At 43.5% G+C, this 19,635-nt stretch overlaps 1 protein-coding gene across 2 annotated transcripts in view; it reads left to right on the top strand.

Annotated features, from left to right (window-relative positions):
- COG5 (component of oligomeric golgi complex 5) overlaps positions 1-19,635 on the top strand; it is a 361,130-nt gene that overhangs the window by 336,200 nt on the left and 5,295 nt on the right. For both annotated transcript variants that reach the window (XM_045828077.1, XM_045828076.1), the window contains 3 exons: positions 102-178; positions 16,848-16,974; positions 17,646-17,725. In XM_045828077.1, the coding sequence (XP_045684033.1) occupies positions 102-178; positions 16,848-16,974; positions 17,646-17,725 (284 nt within the window). The remainder of the gene's footprint in view (positions 1-101; positions 179-16,847; positions 16,975-17,645; positions 17,726-19,635) is intronic.

The raw sequence follows: 19,635 nt of genomic DNA, 5'->3' as shown, positions 1-19,635 counted from the left end.
TAAGTTTACTGTAAGCTACAACTTTCTATGATCCAGGTGTGTCCCCAATTCATGTTAGGATTCTGCATTAAAGCTATGGGTCTTATCTTTTAATATTTCAGATGGAGTTGGCTGTGGGTCCATTCTGCAGAAGAGTATCTGATTTAGGAAAGTCCTATCGAATGCTGAGGTCATTCAGGTGAGACGTAATTCTATTCTTGTCACTAATATATCCATATCCTATTAGCAAATAAATCATTTTCTCCTATTCATTTAGAACTATATGAAATTCCTAATGTTTAACCATTTTGTGACCTACAACAATGGCACTTTCATATGGTTTACCTCAAAAGTTATTATGCAATCCAGAAAGCTGTATAGCTTTATAATCAATGACTAATGAGTTTATGTGTGTGCTGTTTTTGAATTACAGTTCACAAGATTGAGCTGATAAATTTTATTATGCTCTTTCTAGGGTAATATTTTTCCATTATTACAGAAATATATTGAATAGTAATACCAGACTTTTTATAGTTACATTTTTTCTGAAATTTTTATTTGTTCCTTTACTATTTTCAATCCAATCTACAAAATAGGTCATAGGTTACATTCTATAACAAAATTATTGAATAAAGTATTAAAAGAACTGTTTAGTGATGAAATGTAGTGAGTAACTGTAAGTGTAGCAGATAATTTAGACTAAAGATGGCTAGTATAGTTGAGCACAAAATGCAGAATTGAGCTTCCTAAAACGCCATTCAAAAAGAAAACGAGTTAACTCATACTCATGATGTAAGAATATACCAATTTAATGGGAAAATCCTTTTCAATGCTGAATGCTTCCATAGGTCTTTTACCAATTCGGATTTTAAGGAACATTAGGTAGATTAAGGACTAGTGTCTTTAGTAGCAGGTTACAAACGATAAGATGTTCATGTGTCTGTTTGTTCAGTCAGCCAGAACTTTCCAAACGTTTTGACATCATGGCACGCATGGAAAATGTATGCATTCAGCAAGATGATTATCCCTGGGGGTTGAGGGGATCCACACAATACTTACCACCATTAAGTGACCACAGCATCCTGGATGGGAAGCCTCCATGTAAACCATCCACAATGTCTGACAGCACACGGGGTGGGGCAGAAGTGGGTTTACAGCTGTGATATGCAAAACTGTTTATTCTTGTACTATTACTTATTAATTATTGTATTATCCATACAAACAACTGTAAACCTAAGTTCACCCCACCTTGTGTAATGGTCTTTGAATGTATTTCTATGAAGATAAGGTAAGGGAGTCCAGTTATGGGACTTTCTAAAAATGAACTCAGTACTGGAAACTAGAGTAATCAACAAGCAGTATGTCCTTTAAATAATCACTTTTCTCTCTTATTTCATCCAGCTTTTGGTAGTAGAAAATTCAGGTGTAACATCACTAAAAATATAAGAATCCAAGGTTGTTGATTAAAAAGGGAGTCCTGCCCTGGCTGGTGTGGCTCCGTGGATTGAGTGCAGGCTGCGAACCAAAGGGTCACTGGTTTGATTCCCAGTCAGGGCACATTCCTGGGTTGCAGGCCAGGTCCCCAGTTGGGAGCATGCGAGAGGCAACCACACACTCTCCTTCACTTTCTCCTTCCTTTCCCCTTTCTCTAATATTAAATAAATAAAAGCTTAAAAAGAAAGAAAGAAAAGGGAGTCCTATGCTTTATAACTGGCAAAGATTTTTTCACTGCCAACACAAGAGCCTGAATTATTTTTCTCAAATGCTCTTCTGTGCAGAGGTGGGTTTCAAAAAAATTAAAACTGGAATCACAAGTGGAGACTTCAAAAAATTTAAAGTGGGACGCTAACCAACATGGAGAACTTGAAAGATTAAGAGGTCACTCATCCGTAAGTCATACGTCTGTACTGTAAAACTAACCTGAATAAAATTCTTATAAAAATCACTTACCTTGAATAAGATGATAACATAGCAATCCCAGTTGGGTAATAAGACACTGCCCTGAGTCATAGAATCAGTTACCATACTGGAGGATGATAACCAGCTAGTTGTTGAAAAGGTATGGGAAAGGCTGTGATCTGGGATTTGCTATATTAAAATCAAGCTATTATTTCTCATAGTCCCGGCTGCTATTTTTAGTTGTTTGTTGTATGTGTATGTATTAAACTAGTGCTTGTCTTCCTGTTTGTTGGAGCAAGATGGCCTTTGTTAAAGTTGTGTCACAGTACTGAAAGTTTCACATAGGACAGTTCTGCTAAAAAGTTGTCTAAGATGGGACTTTTATGTTAGGTTCCCAGTTCTCACATGAGAAGAGGCGTGTGAAGGAGATTTAAAGTTTGAATAGTGACACATTTTAGTACCTACTCAGAGAAAAAAAATTATTGATTAATGTATAATAAAAGAAAATTCTGGTTTTTGTGTATCTAGCTTCATTCATGGAACAAAGTCAGCCTAGATGGGTTTCAGATGTTTGAGCATGACTCACAGAAGAGCTACTCTTTGTTATATAATCTGGCTTGGCTCTGCATGCTGACTTGCAAAGCATGCTCAAACCCACATACACGGCGCACATGCGTACTCGTGTGTCATGAAGCAGAATTGCTCTTACATGCGATATGCTCTTACATTTCTTTTTCATGTGGTTACTTTAACCCACTGAATTGCGCTCAGCAGTTTCTCACCTTTCTCCTGTGGCCCTTAACACTTACACTTTAGTTGCTTTAGTAACAGGGGCAGAGCTTGTTCCTTTTTATGCTGTAATGATTTATCCCCTCTTCTCCTGGGATTCGTGTACACCTGAGTTCCTCCTGCAGATAACTCCTTAGCTTCCAAGGCCTCAGCACTTACATAATAATTGTATTTTATGTACAGAGCATTCTCCATAACTTGAAATCAGTGAAAAATTCTAATAGAGGTTTATATCTGCCAGTATATTCCTATAGTCATATCGAATCAACAAAAATCTATTGAATAGCTCCTAGTATTTTCTCAGTATGTTTGATAGGACTTGGACAACCGTTGGATAAAGATTTTAGGACTAACCAGATCAGGAAATAAAATGAAAGCATAGTGTATTCTGAGGTTAAATCTAGCCCTAGTCGTCAAAAGAATGTTTTAGGTCCCATCTTTTGAGAAGAGAGGTGTCAGTACACCCTGCTGCCCCTGCCTGCAAATGCTGGAAAAACCCTCGCCTGTGCTGCAGGCTTCTTCCCCGTGGTCACTTGGAGAGAGCTGACTCAGGAACGGGATTCTGGTTGGAGGGCCCAACAGAATCCCTTATCAGAAAGGAGCAAATCACTGCAGAGTGATCTTTATTCTAATAACCCAATTCTAGGCCTTCTATTTGCCCATCTGCAAAAGCTTGTTAGGGATTTATCTCTAATCCAAAATTAGTTCTGAGCAGTTGCATTGGAAGAGCCCACTCTTGTTAATCATCCCATCTGTGCTGTGGGTTGTGACAAGGAAGAGGCATCAGCCAGTGGCCGTGTATAGAGCTGACTTGGCTCTTGCCCACAGTCTCCTCCCCGGACGTTCTGAATCACACCAGAACCAGCTGAATGGCAGTCAGCAGGAAACTGGCCAAATAATACATGCCATATCCATAGCATCAAACACATGCATCGACATGTAATTTGTTTTGTTAGTTAATAACTAATAATATGAAAAATATGTCCTAAAATATCATGAAGTAAAAAAACAGGCTACTAAACAGCATATGTGATATGACCCCTACTGTTTTTTAAATAGTAATGCATGTGTGCATATGGAAAGGAAAATCTAGGAATGATAAACATCAAAATGTTACTGTTAGAGAGTAGAATCATCACTAGTGATTTTTCCTTTTCTACATAGAGGTTTTCTATATTTTTTCAGATTTTCTGCCTTGGTTGTTTAATAGTTGTAGTCAGAAAAGTCGATAAACATTTTAAAATCCCCTTTGCAGTGTTTTTCTCATTTTAAAATAACAAGGGAGCTAAAAATATATATAAAATATACTAAAACATTATGCAGTGTGGCGGGGGGTGGGCAAGAAAAGTGGGCAGCCATACAATCCACCCTTAGCAGGTGGGCCTTGGTCTGAATTAGTGGCTGTGGCTGCAGGAGAGGGCAGTGGGCCCTGTGGAAGGGACTGTGGCAGTGCCACCCAGAGGCCCTCCAGTGTGGGCCCAGGAGCAGAACCCCTCACACACACAGCACACGGGCCTCAGCAGGGACCCTCCCCCAACCACCACCACACAGCCATCTGCCACAAGGCACTTTATGCTTGACAGTAATATTAGTGGACTGTTCAATTAAGCCAGCAAGCTTCTTGCATACATTTACATTTTACTGTCTACATTGGAGAGTCTGAGGCAGAAAGAATCATTTCTTACCCATAGGGGTGTCCAACCCACAGCCGTGGCCCAGGATGGCTATGAATGCGGCCCAACACAAAATCGTAAATTTACTTAAAACCTCTCTTTTGCTCATCAGTTTCCATTAGTGTTTGTATTTAATGTGTGGTCCAAGACGACTCTTCTTCTAGTGTGACCCAGAGACACCAAAAAGTTAGACACCGCTGGCCCTGCCTCACAAAGCTGCCAACATTAGGGATTTGCTCCTGGATGACTTCTGTTTCCACACAACACAGTCTGAGTTCCCCTTCCTGGAAGGCTCTGACCCTTGACATTCTCAGTGTAAATCTTTGTGAGGCAAAGGACAGAAAAGGGACTGCAGGCCTTTCACCAGCTCGAGAACACAGACCCTGCTTTCAGGCAGGCACCTCCACCTTTGCTCTGGAGGGAGCAGCTTTGTCCCTGAGTAGTGTGCACAGCCTGCTGTGCCGAAGCTTTGTTGGGGTTCATGAAAGAGCAGTGAGAGCTGTCGGGAAACACGGGCTGTTCCCGTGGGTCTGTTAGCGTGAGGGGCCTGGAAGGAAAAAACCGTCTGTAATTCTAGAGTGCAGTGTGAGCTGTCAGCTGTTCGTGTCAGCTGTTTTTAGTAGTGAGTGTTTTTCGTGTCTACAGTTTGTACTGGTGACCATCTGCTGCTTGAAATCCCTACCCTCCGTGCCTGTGCGTTACTAGAACTGAAGGCAGTCATCTTGGCAGCTGCCATTTTTAGCACTTGAAGAACTAGGACCCCCAAATGTGTTCTGTCCTTTTTTTCCACTTGTGAATTTGGAGCTCATCAACCCATCCCCTGAAATAACTGTTTCCCCAGGTTTCTAGATTCTTAATTCCAAGTTAGAGATTTCAGCACTGTAGTCAGAAGGCAGCTGCATCTTGGGCCTGGTAAGTCTTGCTGTTTGCCACAGTACCCGGGGATGGATTTATTATCATTTTAATTCTAGCAATCATTATTTATCATTTACTTTGTGCTAAGCCTATGCTACATGTTTTACTGCTGTTTTCTCACTTCACCATCACACTTGCAAGTTAGGTATGATCTCCTGAGGCAGTTGATGCCAAGAGAGAAGGGAAGTTGCCAGGGCAGCCCGTCTGGAAATGTTGTGAGGATTGCAGAGCTGCATTTCAGATGCAGGGCTGCCTGGTCCCAAAGCCTGTGTGTGTGACCACCGCACCCACTTCTTATTCCTGCATTTCCCATGTGCTTGTACTCTGGCCTTAAAATTACATTTGAGTGCTTCTATGAATTATCTAGGAAAATGTCAGAAAATTTAAGAGAATCTTAACTCCTCTCCTTTGGTGGGCACCTTCTGCAGTGAAATGCCCCATCTCATTATCTTCTGCCAAGTACGGGCTTCCAGGAGGTGCATCAGGAACCTGGAGCCCAGTGCATCCTTTTCTTCTATGGAATATCTGTCTGAAACCCTGGCCTCCCTTCACACTGCTCCTCTGGGATTTACAGTCTAGATCTAAGAGAGGAGCCTGGAAGTCCTGCTTCACTCTCTTCTGGTGTTTCCATGCCCCCCCTTGCCACAGTATCAGGGCCTTCTCTCTTTTTTTAAAGATTTTATTTATTTATTTATTTTAGACAGAGGGGAAGGGAGGGAGAAAGAGAGGGAAAGAAACATCAATGTGTGGTTGCCTCTTACACACCCCCTACTGAGGACCTGACCTGGTCCACAACCCAGGCATGTGCCCTGACTGCCAATCAAACTGGTGACCCTTTGGTTCGCAGACCAGTGCTTAATCCACTGAGCCACAGCAGCCAGGGCCTGGGTCTTCCTAAAGACACTCCATGGAAGCCTTCACTTCCTGTGGGCCTTCAACACTCGTCTCTCCCCTTGCTTCTCCCAGAGGGCCCTCCGTGTGTCCTAGGCAGGGAGGAACTGTGCTTCCTCCCACCACCTCTCATTTCTGTGCTGGTTCCAGATCTCAGTGCCCAGTCTCAATGGTCCTGCCACCTTCCCAGGCCCCTCACCAAAAGGAGGTTGGAATGGGAGTGGTGGCAGGTGGCATGGGCCACCATTAATGTTGAGTGTGCACAAACAGCAGGACTTTTGTCTTTCTTCACTTTGTAATTGTCCTTGACAGAAGACTTACAGCTCCATAGCTATGGGCCACTTAACTGTGGAGATCCTTTACTAGAAAAAGGAAGAAAGGTTAAATTAAGGAATCATTTGGGAGTCCACAATGAATTAATTCAATTTACATTATTCCTAACAGGGAAAAAATGATTGAACAAATTGCTCCTTGAACAGTCTTCCAAAACAAATTAAGTGTGACGTTCCATTTTTTTCTAATAGGGCCTAATACATGATTTAAGACTACCTGCTGGTTGTAAAGCTTAACTTTGAAAGTGCTGCTGTATGTATTTTTCTCTAAGAATGATACTGTAGCATTTGGGGTACCTGCATTTTATAACACATTACTTAATTTCCTTTTGTTCCTTATATCATCTCAAATGGTGATTTATTTTTTAAATTGCTGATATTTCAGATTCCACTGGGATTCAGGGAGAAGGGAAGTTCCATGCTGTGTTCTGTCAGATTCTTTTAAAAGCACCAGAAATAAAATGTCTGCATTTGATGTTTACAGTTAATTGTGTCAGTGGAGCATAATATGGAATCAAGTTTAGTTCTGCTTTCTGTGGCTGTTTGGCCAGTCCTGTTAATAGCTAGAGTGAAAGACTTGGTCTTGGCAGAAAGATGGCTGCTGTGACTCAGAGCTCCAAAGGGACAGGTGATTGGCTGAAAGATCCTATTTTAAAATAAGCTGGGTTTTACCAGGCTGGACCTGTGCAGGCATCTCAGCCAGCAACCTCAGTGTTCGTTGGCCTGTTAGATATGGCACATTACAAATTGTTCCTCTCCCCATGTCTCCCTCCCTCCTTCCCTTCCTTCTTCCCTTTCTGTCATTGTATCATTTGCAGTTTGCATCAAGAATATATTGAAGGAAATCTGCCCTGGCCGATGTAGCTCACATGGTTGGAGTGTTGTCCCACAACCGAAAGAAAGGTTGCAGGTTTGATTTCCACTCGGCATGTGCCTAGGTTGCAGGTTTGGTCCTCGTTTAAGTGTGTACAAGAGGTCCCCAGTTGGGACACATATGAGAGGCAACCAGTCGTTGCTTCTCTCTCACATCAATGTTTCTCTCTCTCTCTCTCTCTCCCCCCCATTACTCTCTATAAGCATGTCCTCGGGTGAGGATAAAATATATACACTCTATATATGGAAATTAAAGGAAAACACAAATATTCAAAGCATAAAACTAATTGCTATAGGTAGTTAAGTTTCTTTTTTCCTTTTTTTATTGTTATGCAACTACAGTTGTCCCCATTTTTCCCCCATTACTCTCCCCAACCCTACACATTCCCACCTCCTACATTCAGACCTCCCCTCCACCCATTGTCTTTGTCCATGGGTCCTTTATATATGTTCCTTGATGACTCTTCCCCTTTATCCCTCTCTCCCCTCCCCTCTGGTCACTGTCAGTTTGTTCTTTATTTCCATGTCTCTGGTTCTATTTTGCTCACTTGTTTGTTTTGTGGATTAGGGTACATTTATAGGTGAGATCATATGGTATTTGTCTTCCACCAACCGGCTTATTTCACTTAGCATAATGCTCTCCAGTTCCATCCATGCTGTCACAAAGGGTAGGAGCTCCTTCTTTCTCTCTGCTGTGTAGAATTCCATTGTGTAAATGTACCATAGTTTTTTGATCCATTCATTTACTGATGGGCACTTAGGCTTTTTCCAGCAGTTCCTGAATTCTGAAAACAGAAAAGAAACAGAATCAGCTATGTAACTCTCATTTTCAGAAGAAAGAAAATATATCTTTTCCTACGAGGAAGTTCAGTGTTTCTTAGTATTTAATTTTGAAGTCCTTTTACATGGGGCTTCAGGAGAGATGGGGACCAAAGTTCTTGGTTATCTTCCTATTGTGGAGGCAGAAAGAATTCCACTGGGCTCTTCTTCAGTGAGTCAAAAACTGTTATACAGGACTGACCTCCTGGGTCTCCTGTGTCTTGAACTAGGACTTGAGATGATCCCTGCCATGTCACATGGCATAGGCAAACGCTGGGCTCTTCTGGGGAAAGGAGAAGATCTCACAGGACCTGGGATAGCAGGGGGAAAAGTGAAGGCATGAGTGCCCCTGTCTCCCTACATCCCTCAGAGAGGCCTTTCAGGCCTGCGGTACCTGCAGTATGAGCCCAGTGGAGGGACCCCATCCCTACGGCCTCTTTCTTCTCTTACAGCTCAGATGTGGGAGTATCTTGTCAATGGTGCCATAAGCAGACCACTGGGCCACTCACTTGATTTGGAGTTCCGGGAAGCCGCCTGGGAATGCTAACTGCTAAGCTCACAGGGACACTGATTGGGCTTTGTGGAGTTGTAACTTCCCCTACTGGAAAAAGAGGTCTCCAGTCTGGGGGAAGTGGAGCTGTGGTGCTGCCTCATCCCCATTCCAACCCAGAGTCTGCCTCCAGAGGCCTGTAAGACAGCACCACCGGGTGCTCCACAGGAATTTATAGTCATGCCAGATGAAAATAATGCCAAGAGAGGCTGTGATACATGGCTCAAGTATGTGGGGAACTGGAGTCCGCTTTGTCCCGAAGGGAGAATTTGGGGTACCTAGAGAGATAAAAATAGCATGGGCTTCAAATGGTATCCTGTAAATATTATTTTCAGGTTGGTTTTCTTTTTTCTTAAATAATTCTTACTTTTTGATTACAGTTGACCTACAACATTATATTAGTTTAGGTGTACAACCTGGTGATTAGACATTTATCGGGGGGGGGCCCAAAAAAACAGAATTATCTTCTGGAGGGCAGGCCCCTTGTAGTAAAGGCTTCCCCTGCTAGGTGAATGTTCTAGGAACCCATCTGTATCACTGTACCAGCTGGCGTTGTTGTGAGAGGCTGCATTCAGCTTCAGTGAATTTTTTTAAAGCTGCTTTTAACTTGTTTGCCCATTTCAAGATGGGTGATTTATGAGTGCACCTGCCCACACCGTGCTAAGGATTCAGCAGTTTTGACCAAAAATGGCATGACCCTCATGCCCCACCCTCCCTATTCACCCAATTTTCCCCAAAAGATTTTTTTGTTTCCCCGGATAAAATAGGTCCTCAAAGGGAAATGTTTTGCTGATGTGGAAGAGGTAAAACAAAAAGTGGCAGAAGCACTAAAAGGCATCAAAATTGACAAGTTCAAAAACTGTTTTGAGCAGTGGAAAAAAGTCTCCATAGGTGTATTGCATCAAATAGAGAGTACTCTGAAGGCGACTGAAGTTTAAACATGTAAGAGTAAATACACAATTTTTTATAAATAAATTCCATTTTTGGAGGTGCCCCCTCATAGGTAACTTACAAAGTGATCACACCAATTAATCTAGTGCCCACCTGGCACCATACATAGTTATTACATTATTATTAACTATATTTCCTATGCTGTACTTCACATCCCTATGACTCTTCTGTAACTACCAATTTATACTTCTTTTTTTTTATTAGGTTTACAAACCAGTTTATTAAGGGATACGGTAAAGGGTAAAGATGAACAATCAGATAAAGAGATACCTAGGGTGAGGTCTGGGGGGGTTCCTGAGTGCAGGATGTCTGTCTCCATGGAGTTGGGTGTGTCAACAGTGGGGATGTGCTCACCAGCCTGGAAGCTCTCCCACTGGTATTTTATGGAGGCTTCCTCACATAGGTGCCATCAACTATCAACTCCACTTCCAGCCCTTTTCCCCTCTCTGGAGGATGAAGGGTGAAGCTGAAAATTCACGGTTTCTTTCTCTTTTTTTCCCCCAGCAATTAAATTTCTTTTTGTTTAAGATAGAACAAAATTAAAGTCTCAGTAAATTTGGGTTTTATAAAACCAGACCTTTTCAAATTATTGTAGGCCACAATCTCTTTCTCTTTACTGCCTTCTAAAATGTATACTTTATGGGAAATTTTGGACTTCTCATAGACAGTGAAAGCTTATCATTTAGTATTTCATTTTCTTAAGTTTTGCTTGTACTCTATATGAGCTGTAAGCCACTGATGGACAAGAATTATAATAGTCATAGCTGGTAATAATTTGAGAGGTTACTGTATACCAGATGTATTAAGCATAATGGACTAGGTTATGCTATGACATCAAATGACCTCAGAGTCTTGGTGGCTTACCATAACAAAGTTCGTTTTTTCTTTCCTTGCTCCTTGCACATGTGCATGAGAGCTGTCAGGCAGCCTGTGTGTGCTTCATGGAGACTCTCAGGATGTAGACTGACGGAGGCTCTCTCATGACCTGTGCTTTGGAGGTCTTCCCAGCAGAGCAAGGGGATATGGCAGATTACACATCATTTCTTTTTTCTTAATTTTTATCGAATTTATTGGTTAATAAAATTATATTGCAGGGGTACAATTCTATACTGTGTGCTCACCACCCAAAGTCACCATCCTTCCATCACCATTTATTCCCCCTTTACCCCCTTCTATTCCCCACCCCCACTTTGCTTCTGATAATTACCATACGGTTATCTGTGTCTGTGACTTGTTCATTGTTTTTATTCCTTAATCCCTACACCTTTTTCACCCATTCCCCTAACCCCTCTCCCACTGGCAACTGTCAAAATGTTGTCTGTATCTATGAGTCTGTTTCTGGTCTGCTTGTTCATTTATTTTATATTTTGATTTCACGTATACATGAAATCATATGGTATTTGTCTGCTTTATTTTACTCAGCACAATACCCTCTAGGTTTATCCATGTTATTGCAGATGGCAAATTTTCATTCTTTTTTTTTATGGCTAAGTCATATACCTTTGTTCGTGTATGGGTGTGTGTCACTTCTTTATCCATTTATCTGTTGATGGGCACTTAGCAATTTATCTGTTGCTTCCATATCTTGGCTATTGTAAATAATGCTGTTATGAATATATGGATGCATAAGTCTTTTTGATTTAATGTTTGAGTTTCCTCTGAAAAATACCTGGAAGTGGAATTGATCGGTCTTTCATTGTCTCTTTGTTTTAAAGTCTATTTTGTCTGGTATAATAAGTATGGCTACCCCAGCTGGTTTTTTTTTTAAATTTCCATTTTTATGCAATATCTTTATCCATCCCTTTACTTTCTGTCTGTGTATGTCTTTTAATATGAAGTGAGTCTCTTGTAGACAGCATACAGTATGTAAGGGTCTTGTTTTGTTATCTAATCAGGTACCATATGTCTTTTGAGAGAGCATTTAATCCCTTTGCATTTAAAGTCATTGTTGATAGATTTATATTTACTGTCACTTTATTATTAATATTTTTTAAATTTTTTCTCCTTCTTAAAGAAGTCCCTTTAACATTTCTTGTAATAGTGGCCTAGTGGAGATGAACTCCTTTAGCTTTTTCTTTAAAGCTGGGAAGCTCTTTATTTGGCCTTTGATTCTAAATGATAGCTTTATGGGGTAGAGTAATCTTGGTTGTATGTAGGTTCTTGCTTTTCATCACTTTGATTATTTTGTACAAATCTCTTCTGGCCTGAAATGTTTGTGTTGAAAAATCCCTTGCAAGTAGTTAATGGCTTTTCTCTTGCTGTTTTTAAGTTTTTCTCTTTGTCTTTAAACTTTGGCACTTTAAATATAATGTGTATTGGTGTGGGCCTCTTTGGGTCCATCTTGTTTGGGACTCTGTAAGCTTACTGGGCTTGTATGTTTCTTTTCTTCACCAGATAGGGAATTTTGTCATTAGTTTCTCAGTCAAGTGTTCAATTTCTTGCTCTCTCTTCTCCTTCTGGCACCCCCATGACGTGAATGTTGGCTCACTTTAAGTTGTCTCAGAGGCCCTTTATACTATCCTCATTTCTTTGGATTCCTTTTTCTTTTTGCTGTTCTGATTGGGTGTTTAATTGAGGGAGAACTCCACCCCACAGAGCTCTCCTGGCTGCCATGGATGAGAAATAAATTGTCCTGGACACAGTCTTTATCCAGCAGGAAAAGGTGTGGCAATTCCCTCTAGTGGGGAATACCCCAAGCCCTTCTCCCAAACCGCTTTTATTGGGATCGGTATTCGCAGGGGTGTACAGCATACATGCATAGCTCATCAATCAATGTCAAAAGGCTGTAGTCATACAAAAACAGGTATTATTATAGACAACAATTGAAGGAACACAGAGATTTGTCATAGGTGAGGGTCTGTGAGACATGCTGACACCAGATGGTCTTTAAGACGTATTTCATGAGATAAGGAGTTTATCCTTATGCCTTGAACTTAAACATCTGGTTTATATCAATAGGGCTATACAAAGCAAAGCAAGCTTCAAGGATATAATGTACTTATCAGGCCTGATTTTCCACAGGAACCCTTAGTGTTAGAGTCGGGTCATGCCTGCCCCTGCATTACCTGGTTTTCCTGGGATACTTACTAGCCCCTTTCAGAGCCTGCTCTTGTGGGGCTACAGTCTCCAAAACCACACAGTCTAGTCCCCAACATTTAATGCTTCTTTATCCTCCAAATCACTTTTTTAATACTTTGCTTCATCTTCTCCACTGTTGATTCCATGTAATGTATTCTTAATTTCAGTTATATATTCTTCATTTCTGACTAGTTCCTTTTTATATTTCCTAGTTTCACTCCTATGTTTCCTATTTCTTTGTGGAAGTTCTTACTAAGTTCATCTATTTTTCCCCTAAGTTCATTGATCATCCTTATAACCAGTGTTTTGAACTCTGCATCTGGTTGATTGCTTGTCTTCTTTTTATTTAGTTGTTTTTCTCAAGTTTTGTTCTGTTCTTTCATTTGGGACATGTTTCTTTATGCCCTCATTTTGGCAGCCTCTCTGTGTTTGTTTCTATGTATTAGGCAGAGCTACTGTCTCCCAGTCTTGTAGAGTATCCTTATGTAGTAGGTGTCATGTAGGGCTCAGTAATGCAGCCTCCCCCGTCAACCAACCTGGGCGTTTCAGGTGCACCCCCCCCCCCACAATGTGGGATGTGTACACTGGTTTTGGTCTTTCATTGCTGTTTGCAGGTCAATGGGAGTTATTTACTCCCAGGCCAGTGTGCTGGGAGGACTGACCACAACTACAGTGGAGGATCTACTGTTCCGGAGCTGACCCCACAAAGCAAAACTCATTTCAGTGGGGCTCTGGTGCCTAAGGAGTACACCACTTGAAGGTGTCACTCATGGAGGTGGTTATGTGGTGCTTTGGTGTGGTCTGAAGCTAAAGACAGGGTGTGTTGGCTCTGAGGCTTCCCAGGAATCGCAGGCCAGAGGCACCTAGCATGAGCTATGAAGTGATCTACAGATGGCTGCTACTTGTCCTGAGCTTGGAGGTGCCTGGGAGATGCCAAGCTGCATACAGAGGCTGGCTGTCACTAGTGCCAGGCCTGGGGCTGCTTAGCAGGAGATATGGGGCATGCTGAGGCCAGATGCTGCTTGTCTGGGATTTGTGACCCATTGAGAGATTTAGGAAAGTCTACAGCTTGAGCCAGTGCAGACCATTTGTATGGAAAAGTAGTCGGAAATGGCTTGGGTGGGCCTGCATGTCAGGTTGGGTGGGGTCTTAGAATCACCAGGGTGGGGTAAACAGTGTTAAGGAGGTTGATGGAGACTCAGATATGGTGCCTACCTGCTGGCTTTGTGGGGGGAGGGCTCATCAAAGGAACAGTGGCCTCTGCCAGCACTTCTCTCTGGGAGCACGCTGCCCCTCCAGCTCTCACCTTGAAGCTAGACAATTGAGATCCTTCATGCAAGTCCCTGGAGCCTTTCGAACTAGAGCTCAGAACGAGTCAGTTTAAGTCCCTTGTGGGCCCTTTAAGAGGAATACTTGGGATTCCAGCAGCCTTTCATCTCAGCCACAATCCCTGCTGGTTTTCACAGCCAGAAGTTATAGGGACTTTTCTTCTTGGGAACCCTGGGCTGGGGTGCCTTGGGTAGGGCTGGGACCTCTTACTCCTCAGGGGAGGGTGCCTTGGCAGCCAAGGTATCCCTCTTGATTTCTTAAAATATTTTATTTATTTTTAGAGGGGAAGGGAGGGTGAAAGAGAGGGAAAGAAACATCAATGTGTGGTTGCCTCTTACATGCCCCGTACTGGGGACTTGGCCTGTAACCCAGGCGTGTGCCCTGACTGGGAATCAAACCAGCAATCCCTTGCTTCACAGGCTAGTGCTCCATCCACTGAGCCACACAAGCCAGGGCTTCCCTCTTGATTTTTAACTACCACACATTGTATGGTAGCAGCACATTCTGCTTCTCCACCCTTCCTACCAGTCTTGATGTGTTGTTCTATATAACCCTACTTATAGGACTTCTGTTCAGCCAAATATCAGGCGGTTCTGAATGGTGGTGGTTCTGTAGGTCAGTTGTAATTCTGATGTGCTTGTGGGGGTAGGCGAGTACCATGTTTACCTATGCTGCCATCTTGCTGGAAGCTCAGGTTGGTTCCTCTACAGGACTGTTGACAGTTCTAAATCATACTCTCTCCAGGATTCTTCTCTCTCACTGAGAGTCTATCTGGTTTGAAAATAGGGCAAGCAGTTTTGAGATACCATTGAGATCCTCAAAAGGGCTGAAGAGCAAAACTAAGAGCATGGGGCTGTTGAATCCTTGCCCTGCCCTTTTCTAGCTTGTACTTGATTCTTTACCCCCCACTGGGTTTTTAGAGGAATAAATGAGTTCACATATATACATATAAAGCTTTTAAAATAGTGCCTGACACCCTGTAAGTCCTATATATCAGGGATCCCCAACCTCTGGGTCACGGACTGGTACCAGTCTGGGCCACACAGCAGGAGGTGAGCTTGACTGTAATGTGCTTGAACCATCCCGAAACCATCCCCCACCCCCAGTCCGTGAAAAATCGTCTTCCACGAACCAGTCCCTGCTGCCAAAAAGGTAGGGGACCACTGCTCTATGTGGTGGCTATCGCTCTGGTTGCCGCTGCCATTGCTGAAGCTAGGCACTTTCACCCAAATGGAGACAGCATCTTCCACACCAGTGCAGGACTTACCGGGACGCCCGCAGAAAGACCAGAGCTCCTGTAGCTCGTCTTCTTCCCTGATGAGGTGCTAGACTCCTTGCCTGAAGTTCTACAGCATAAAACACAGAGGTGATTCGGTGTGGCCGTGGGGGACCTTAGCTGTGGCCCCAGGCAGCATCCAGTTTGGAGCAGTCATGGTTTCTGGTGATAGGAACACAAATGAACCAAAATGTTTCTACAATCAGTACATAAAATACATTACTGATATATATTATTTGATAAAACAGTTGAAATTAGAAAAATCTGCCCAGAGATAGATTTTACCTATAGAATAATTAATATAAAGACATTCTTTCCAATAACATTCTGGATGCAGCAACAATCACCTGTCTGTTGAGAGCACCCCTGACTTGCCACCCCAGCTGAGCATCGGTTGGGAGAGGCTGGTCTGTGGTCTGTGCAGGCCTTCAGCCATGGATGGGAGTGGTCACGATGGGGTGAGGAAGGAGCCCAGAACTCAGAGCTGTTCTCATGGGTGAGCATCGTTGCTCTCTGTTAGATGTGGCTACCATCTTACCTCTCACCGCCAGCCAGGCCTCTAACCCCCTCTGAGTTCCTCAGAGCCCAAAGCTAAGAGAGGCCAGTAAGAGTTTCTAATTATTCCTGCCAGCCTTCTGACAAGGTGGCAGGTGACTGGTAGTGGGGTAGGTTTGCCTGCCTGCCTGCCTCTGTGTGGTGGATGGTGACCCCTGACATGTACCTCATTAGAAGGGAGCTGGCATAAATATTTGATGCAATGTTCAGCAAAGAAATAATTTTGTGCATACAAAGACATAATTGCCCTCTGAAAAGTTGTATAGAAAATGTTTGAGCCCTGGCTGGCGTAGCTCAGTGGATTGAGCGCGGGCTGGGAACCAAAGTGTCCCAGGTTCGATTCCCAGCCAGGGTACATTCCTGGGTTGCAGGCCATAACCCCCAGCAACCGCACATTGATGTTTCTCTCTCTCTCTCTCTATCTCCCTCACTTCCCTCTCTAAAAATAAATAAATAAAATATTAAAAAAAAAAAAGAAAATGTTTGAATTTACCCACCTTAGATTATGGCCCAAAAGAGGATTTTATTTAAAGTGAAAGCTGAAAGTTTTGATGAAGATAAGAAGTTGTTAATCATAACTGCTCAAAGGCTTTACTGTGTGGTTTGAGTTTAGCCTGTTAGTTAGATGGGCTCTAGGAGGAGACTTTGCTGACAGCAAAGTGGGACCCATAGGCCAGTGAGCTGGGGGACAAGGAAAGAGCTGATGGCGGGTCAGCCTGGCAGAGTATGTGGATGTATGTGGGCGTCCAGGCTGAGTGTGGAGTTAAGAAATGGTTAAGAATTGGCCAGTTTAGGAAGAATGCTATTATTTATTCTTCTGTTATGCTGTTATACTCCTATGCTAGTCTATTCTACTAATATGCTATTTTGATTTTTCTACCAAATCACCTCTTTCAGTATTGACCAGCATGAAGTAACCCTGCTTCTCCCTCTTTCAGACCACTCCTCTTCCAGACGAGCGAACACGTGGCCAGCAGTCCTGCCCTGGGGGACCTTATTCCATTCAGCATCATTATTCAGTTTTTGTTCACAAGAGCGCCTGCTGAGCTGAAATCCCCCTTCCAGGTAATAATGTGAGGCCACGACCCATTATGAGTCTTCCCTCTTCCGTCTGCAAACCCCGAGCCCCATTCACAGAATGCATTCCTGGCCTTCCTTTTGTCCCCTTTAGTCATGGGCCTCTGTCTCAGCAGAATCATTAAGGAATGAAGATTCCCACTGCCCTGCAGTATAAGAATTACCTAATGAATTCAGAATAAGCCCTTTAAATAATAATGACACAAGTAACTCAATTTCAGACTATAAGACGCTCCCCTCCTTTCCCCCCCCAGTTTGGGAGGAATAATGGTTGTTAATGTTGCTGTTGAGTTCTGTTCACATTTACATTGGTGAAATATTATTTATGATATTAAATATTTTGCCACATTTTTTGCTTCAAAATTTTTTTTCTATTTTCCTCTAAAACCTAGCTGTGTCTTATGGCCCCCAAAATGCAGTAGTTTATGTTCATAAAGCTTTGATAGAGGCCCCATCTCCTTTGCTGACCCACCTTCTCTTGGCAAATCCACAAGTCTCCTTGGGGGTTAGGAAGGTGCCCCAACAGCCATGCCACCTTCCTTCTGGCAGTTGTTGGAGGTAATTTCACCTTGGGAATCCTTAAGAGCACTTTTTGAACCAGCACTTGCTGCCATTCACTGAAGAATGTGTGCGCCCTTCTCTGTGTTTCAACCCTTCAGAGGGCAGAATGGTCCCATGCACGCTTCTCCCAGTGGCTAGATGACCATCCATCTGAAAAGGACAGGCTCCTCCTCATCAGGTAAAGCCATGTGTTCCAGGGGCACCTGTCTGTTTTAGAAGCCTGGGGAGAGTGGGAGATGCAGGGGAAGGAACAGTGCCCAGGTGGGCATGTACATGTGACGGCGCTTCCGCGCTGCAGGCACCTCACTGCAGGGGCACACACGTAAAGGAGCCCGTGAGAGAACCGTTGGGCACAACAGTGGTTGCTTCCTGCTTCCTTCACTTCCAAGTCTTCGCGTCCCTTTTGTGCTGGCCCATGCTTGATGCAGCCCTAAGAATATGCGTTTCTGCTTTTGAAAACCAACTTCAGCTATGAAAAGACTCCTTGTCTTAGCTTCACATTTTCTGCTTTATTTTCATGTTGCAGTTATTGAATTGGTGGAGTACAGATGTGAGTAAACTTCGAAAAATACTCAAAAGTTTGATGCAGTTATTAGTAGAAAACAAGGACAAAGCCAGCAGTGATTTAGATACCATGTGTCCCGCAGCAGCTCCCTACTGATGATCCCTGTGCTCGAGGCCCTGGGGACACAATGCCAACAGAGACACAGTCCAGCCTTCTTGGAGCTTCCAGGATACCCTAGTCATCTCTTTCTGTTCTAACCTTTCTGGCCATTTTTTTCCTGTCTTCTGTTCACTCCTTAAATGCCAGTTTCCCGAGGTTTGTTCCTGGCTCATTTCCCTTCATGTTCTTCCTGTGTTTTGGTCCCCAAGTGAGCTCATCCAGACCCATGACCAGAGTGACTGCTTCTACCCCAAGGGCTCCCAGGTCTGGGACCCACCTTGATTGCCTAGAGCCTCAGACCAGTAGACTCATTATCATATGTCACCTCGCAAAGCTCCACAGAAACCTCAACCCCCAAATGTCAAAAATCATCTTTCCTCTCAAATCTGCTCATTCTTGTAGACTCCATGTCTTGGATAAGGTGTCACCATCACTTACCCAGCAAGCTAGAAACCTTGAAGTCATCATTCAGCTCCTCGTCACCCTCATCCTCCAAATCCAGTCAGTTGTGCCTCTGGTAGCTCTTGAAACCATTTGCAGCTCTCCCAGAGGATCCCCGTGATGTTGGTCTGGGGATCAGAGCCCTGAACAAGGCTTAGTTGAGCCTAAGTGCGGGTGATGAGTTGGGTTCCCCAAGGCCAATGAGGTGATGTGGTGTCAACGGTGTGTGCACACAGGAGTCATTTACAGAGCTTTGAAAAGTCCCGGTGTTCAGGCCACACTCTTGACTACCTGAGAATCTCGGGAGCTAGGACCTGGCCTCAGGCTGTCATAGCTGTCCAGGCAGTTCCACCAAGCAGCCAAGGCGGAGACCCGTTGGCTTGGTGTTAGGTGAAGGACCCCATGGAGGAGAGGTGCTCTGTGCGGTCCCTGAGGAGCTCCGGCCCAGCTTCAGGGAGAGGCACGGAGCTCTCAAGCTTGGTGCAGAGTCTGCCTGAGCCCCTCACCCTCCGTGCTCCTCTGCGAATGAAAAGTAAATTTGCTTGGCCCCTGCTCTTCATCTTTGCATGTGTGTTCCTCTTCTCAGCTATGAGCATCAGACCCAAATGGGAAAGGACATCAGGTGAACCTCCCAGCAATTCATGAGACCAGTCCAAACCACCCTCAGAAAAGACTGTGGGCCTGGGCTAACTCGGGGATTCTCAGTGTCTTTGTGGCATTTTTGTTCTGAGTCCCAAAGACTCGCTCAGCTGCAACACACTTGGGGGTGATAGAAGAGTATTTGGAATTCAGTCAGCCAAACAGGGTTCCTTTTTGTCTTCTTAACAAATTGGAATGAGTCCGTCCGCAGCAGCTGTCCTGCTATGGACAGTCACGGATCCGTCTTTTGCCGCTCTTCAAAAATGTCTCCTGGGTGATTTCATCAGCAGTGCCGTTGCTAAGCCTATAATTAGCAACTGAAAATCATGCTAAGAAATAATGTC

Source organism: Phyllostomus hastatus, unplaced genomic scaffold (assembly GCF_019186645.2).
Source record: "Phyllostomus hastatus isolate PE091 unplaced genomic scaffold, TTU_PhHast_1.1 phas_scaffold_78, whole genome shotgun sequence".
NCBI lineage: Eukaryota > Metazoa > Chordata > Mammalia > Chiroptera > Phyllostomidae > Phyllostomus > Phyllostomus hastatus.
Note: the sequence above shows the minus strand (reverse complement) of the source record. Positions and strands in the feature narration are given on the sequence as shown.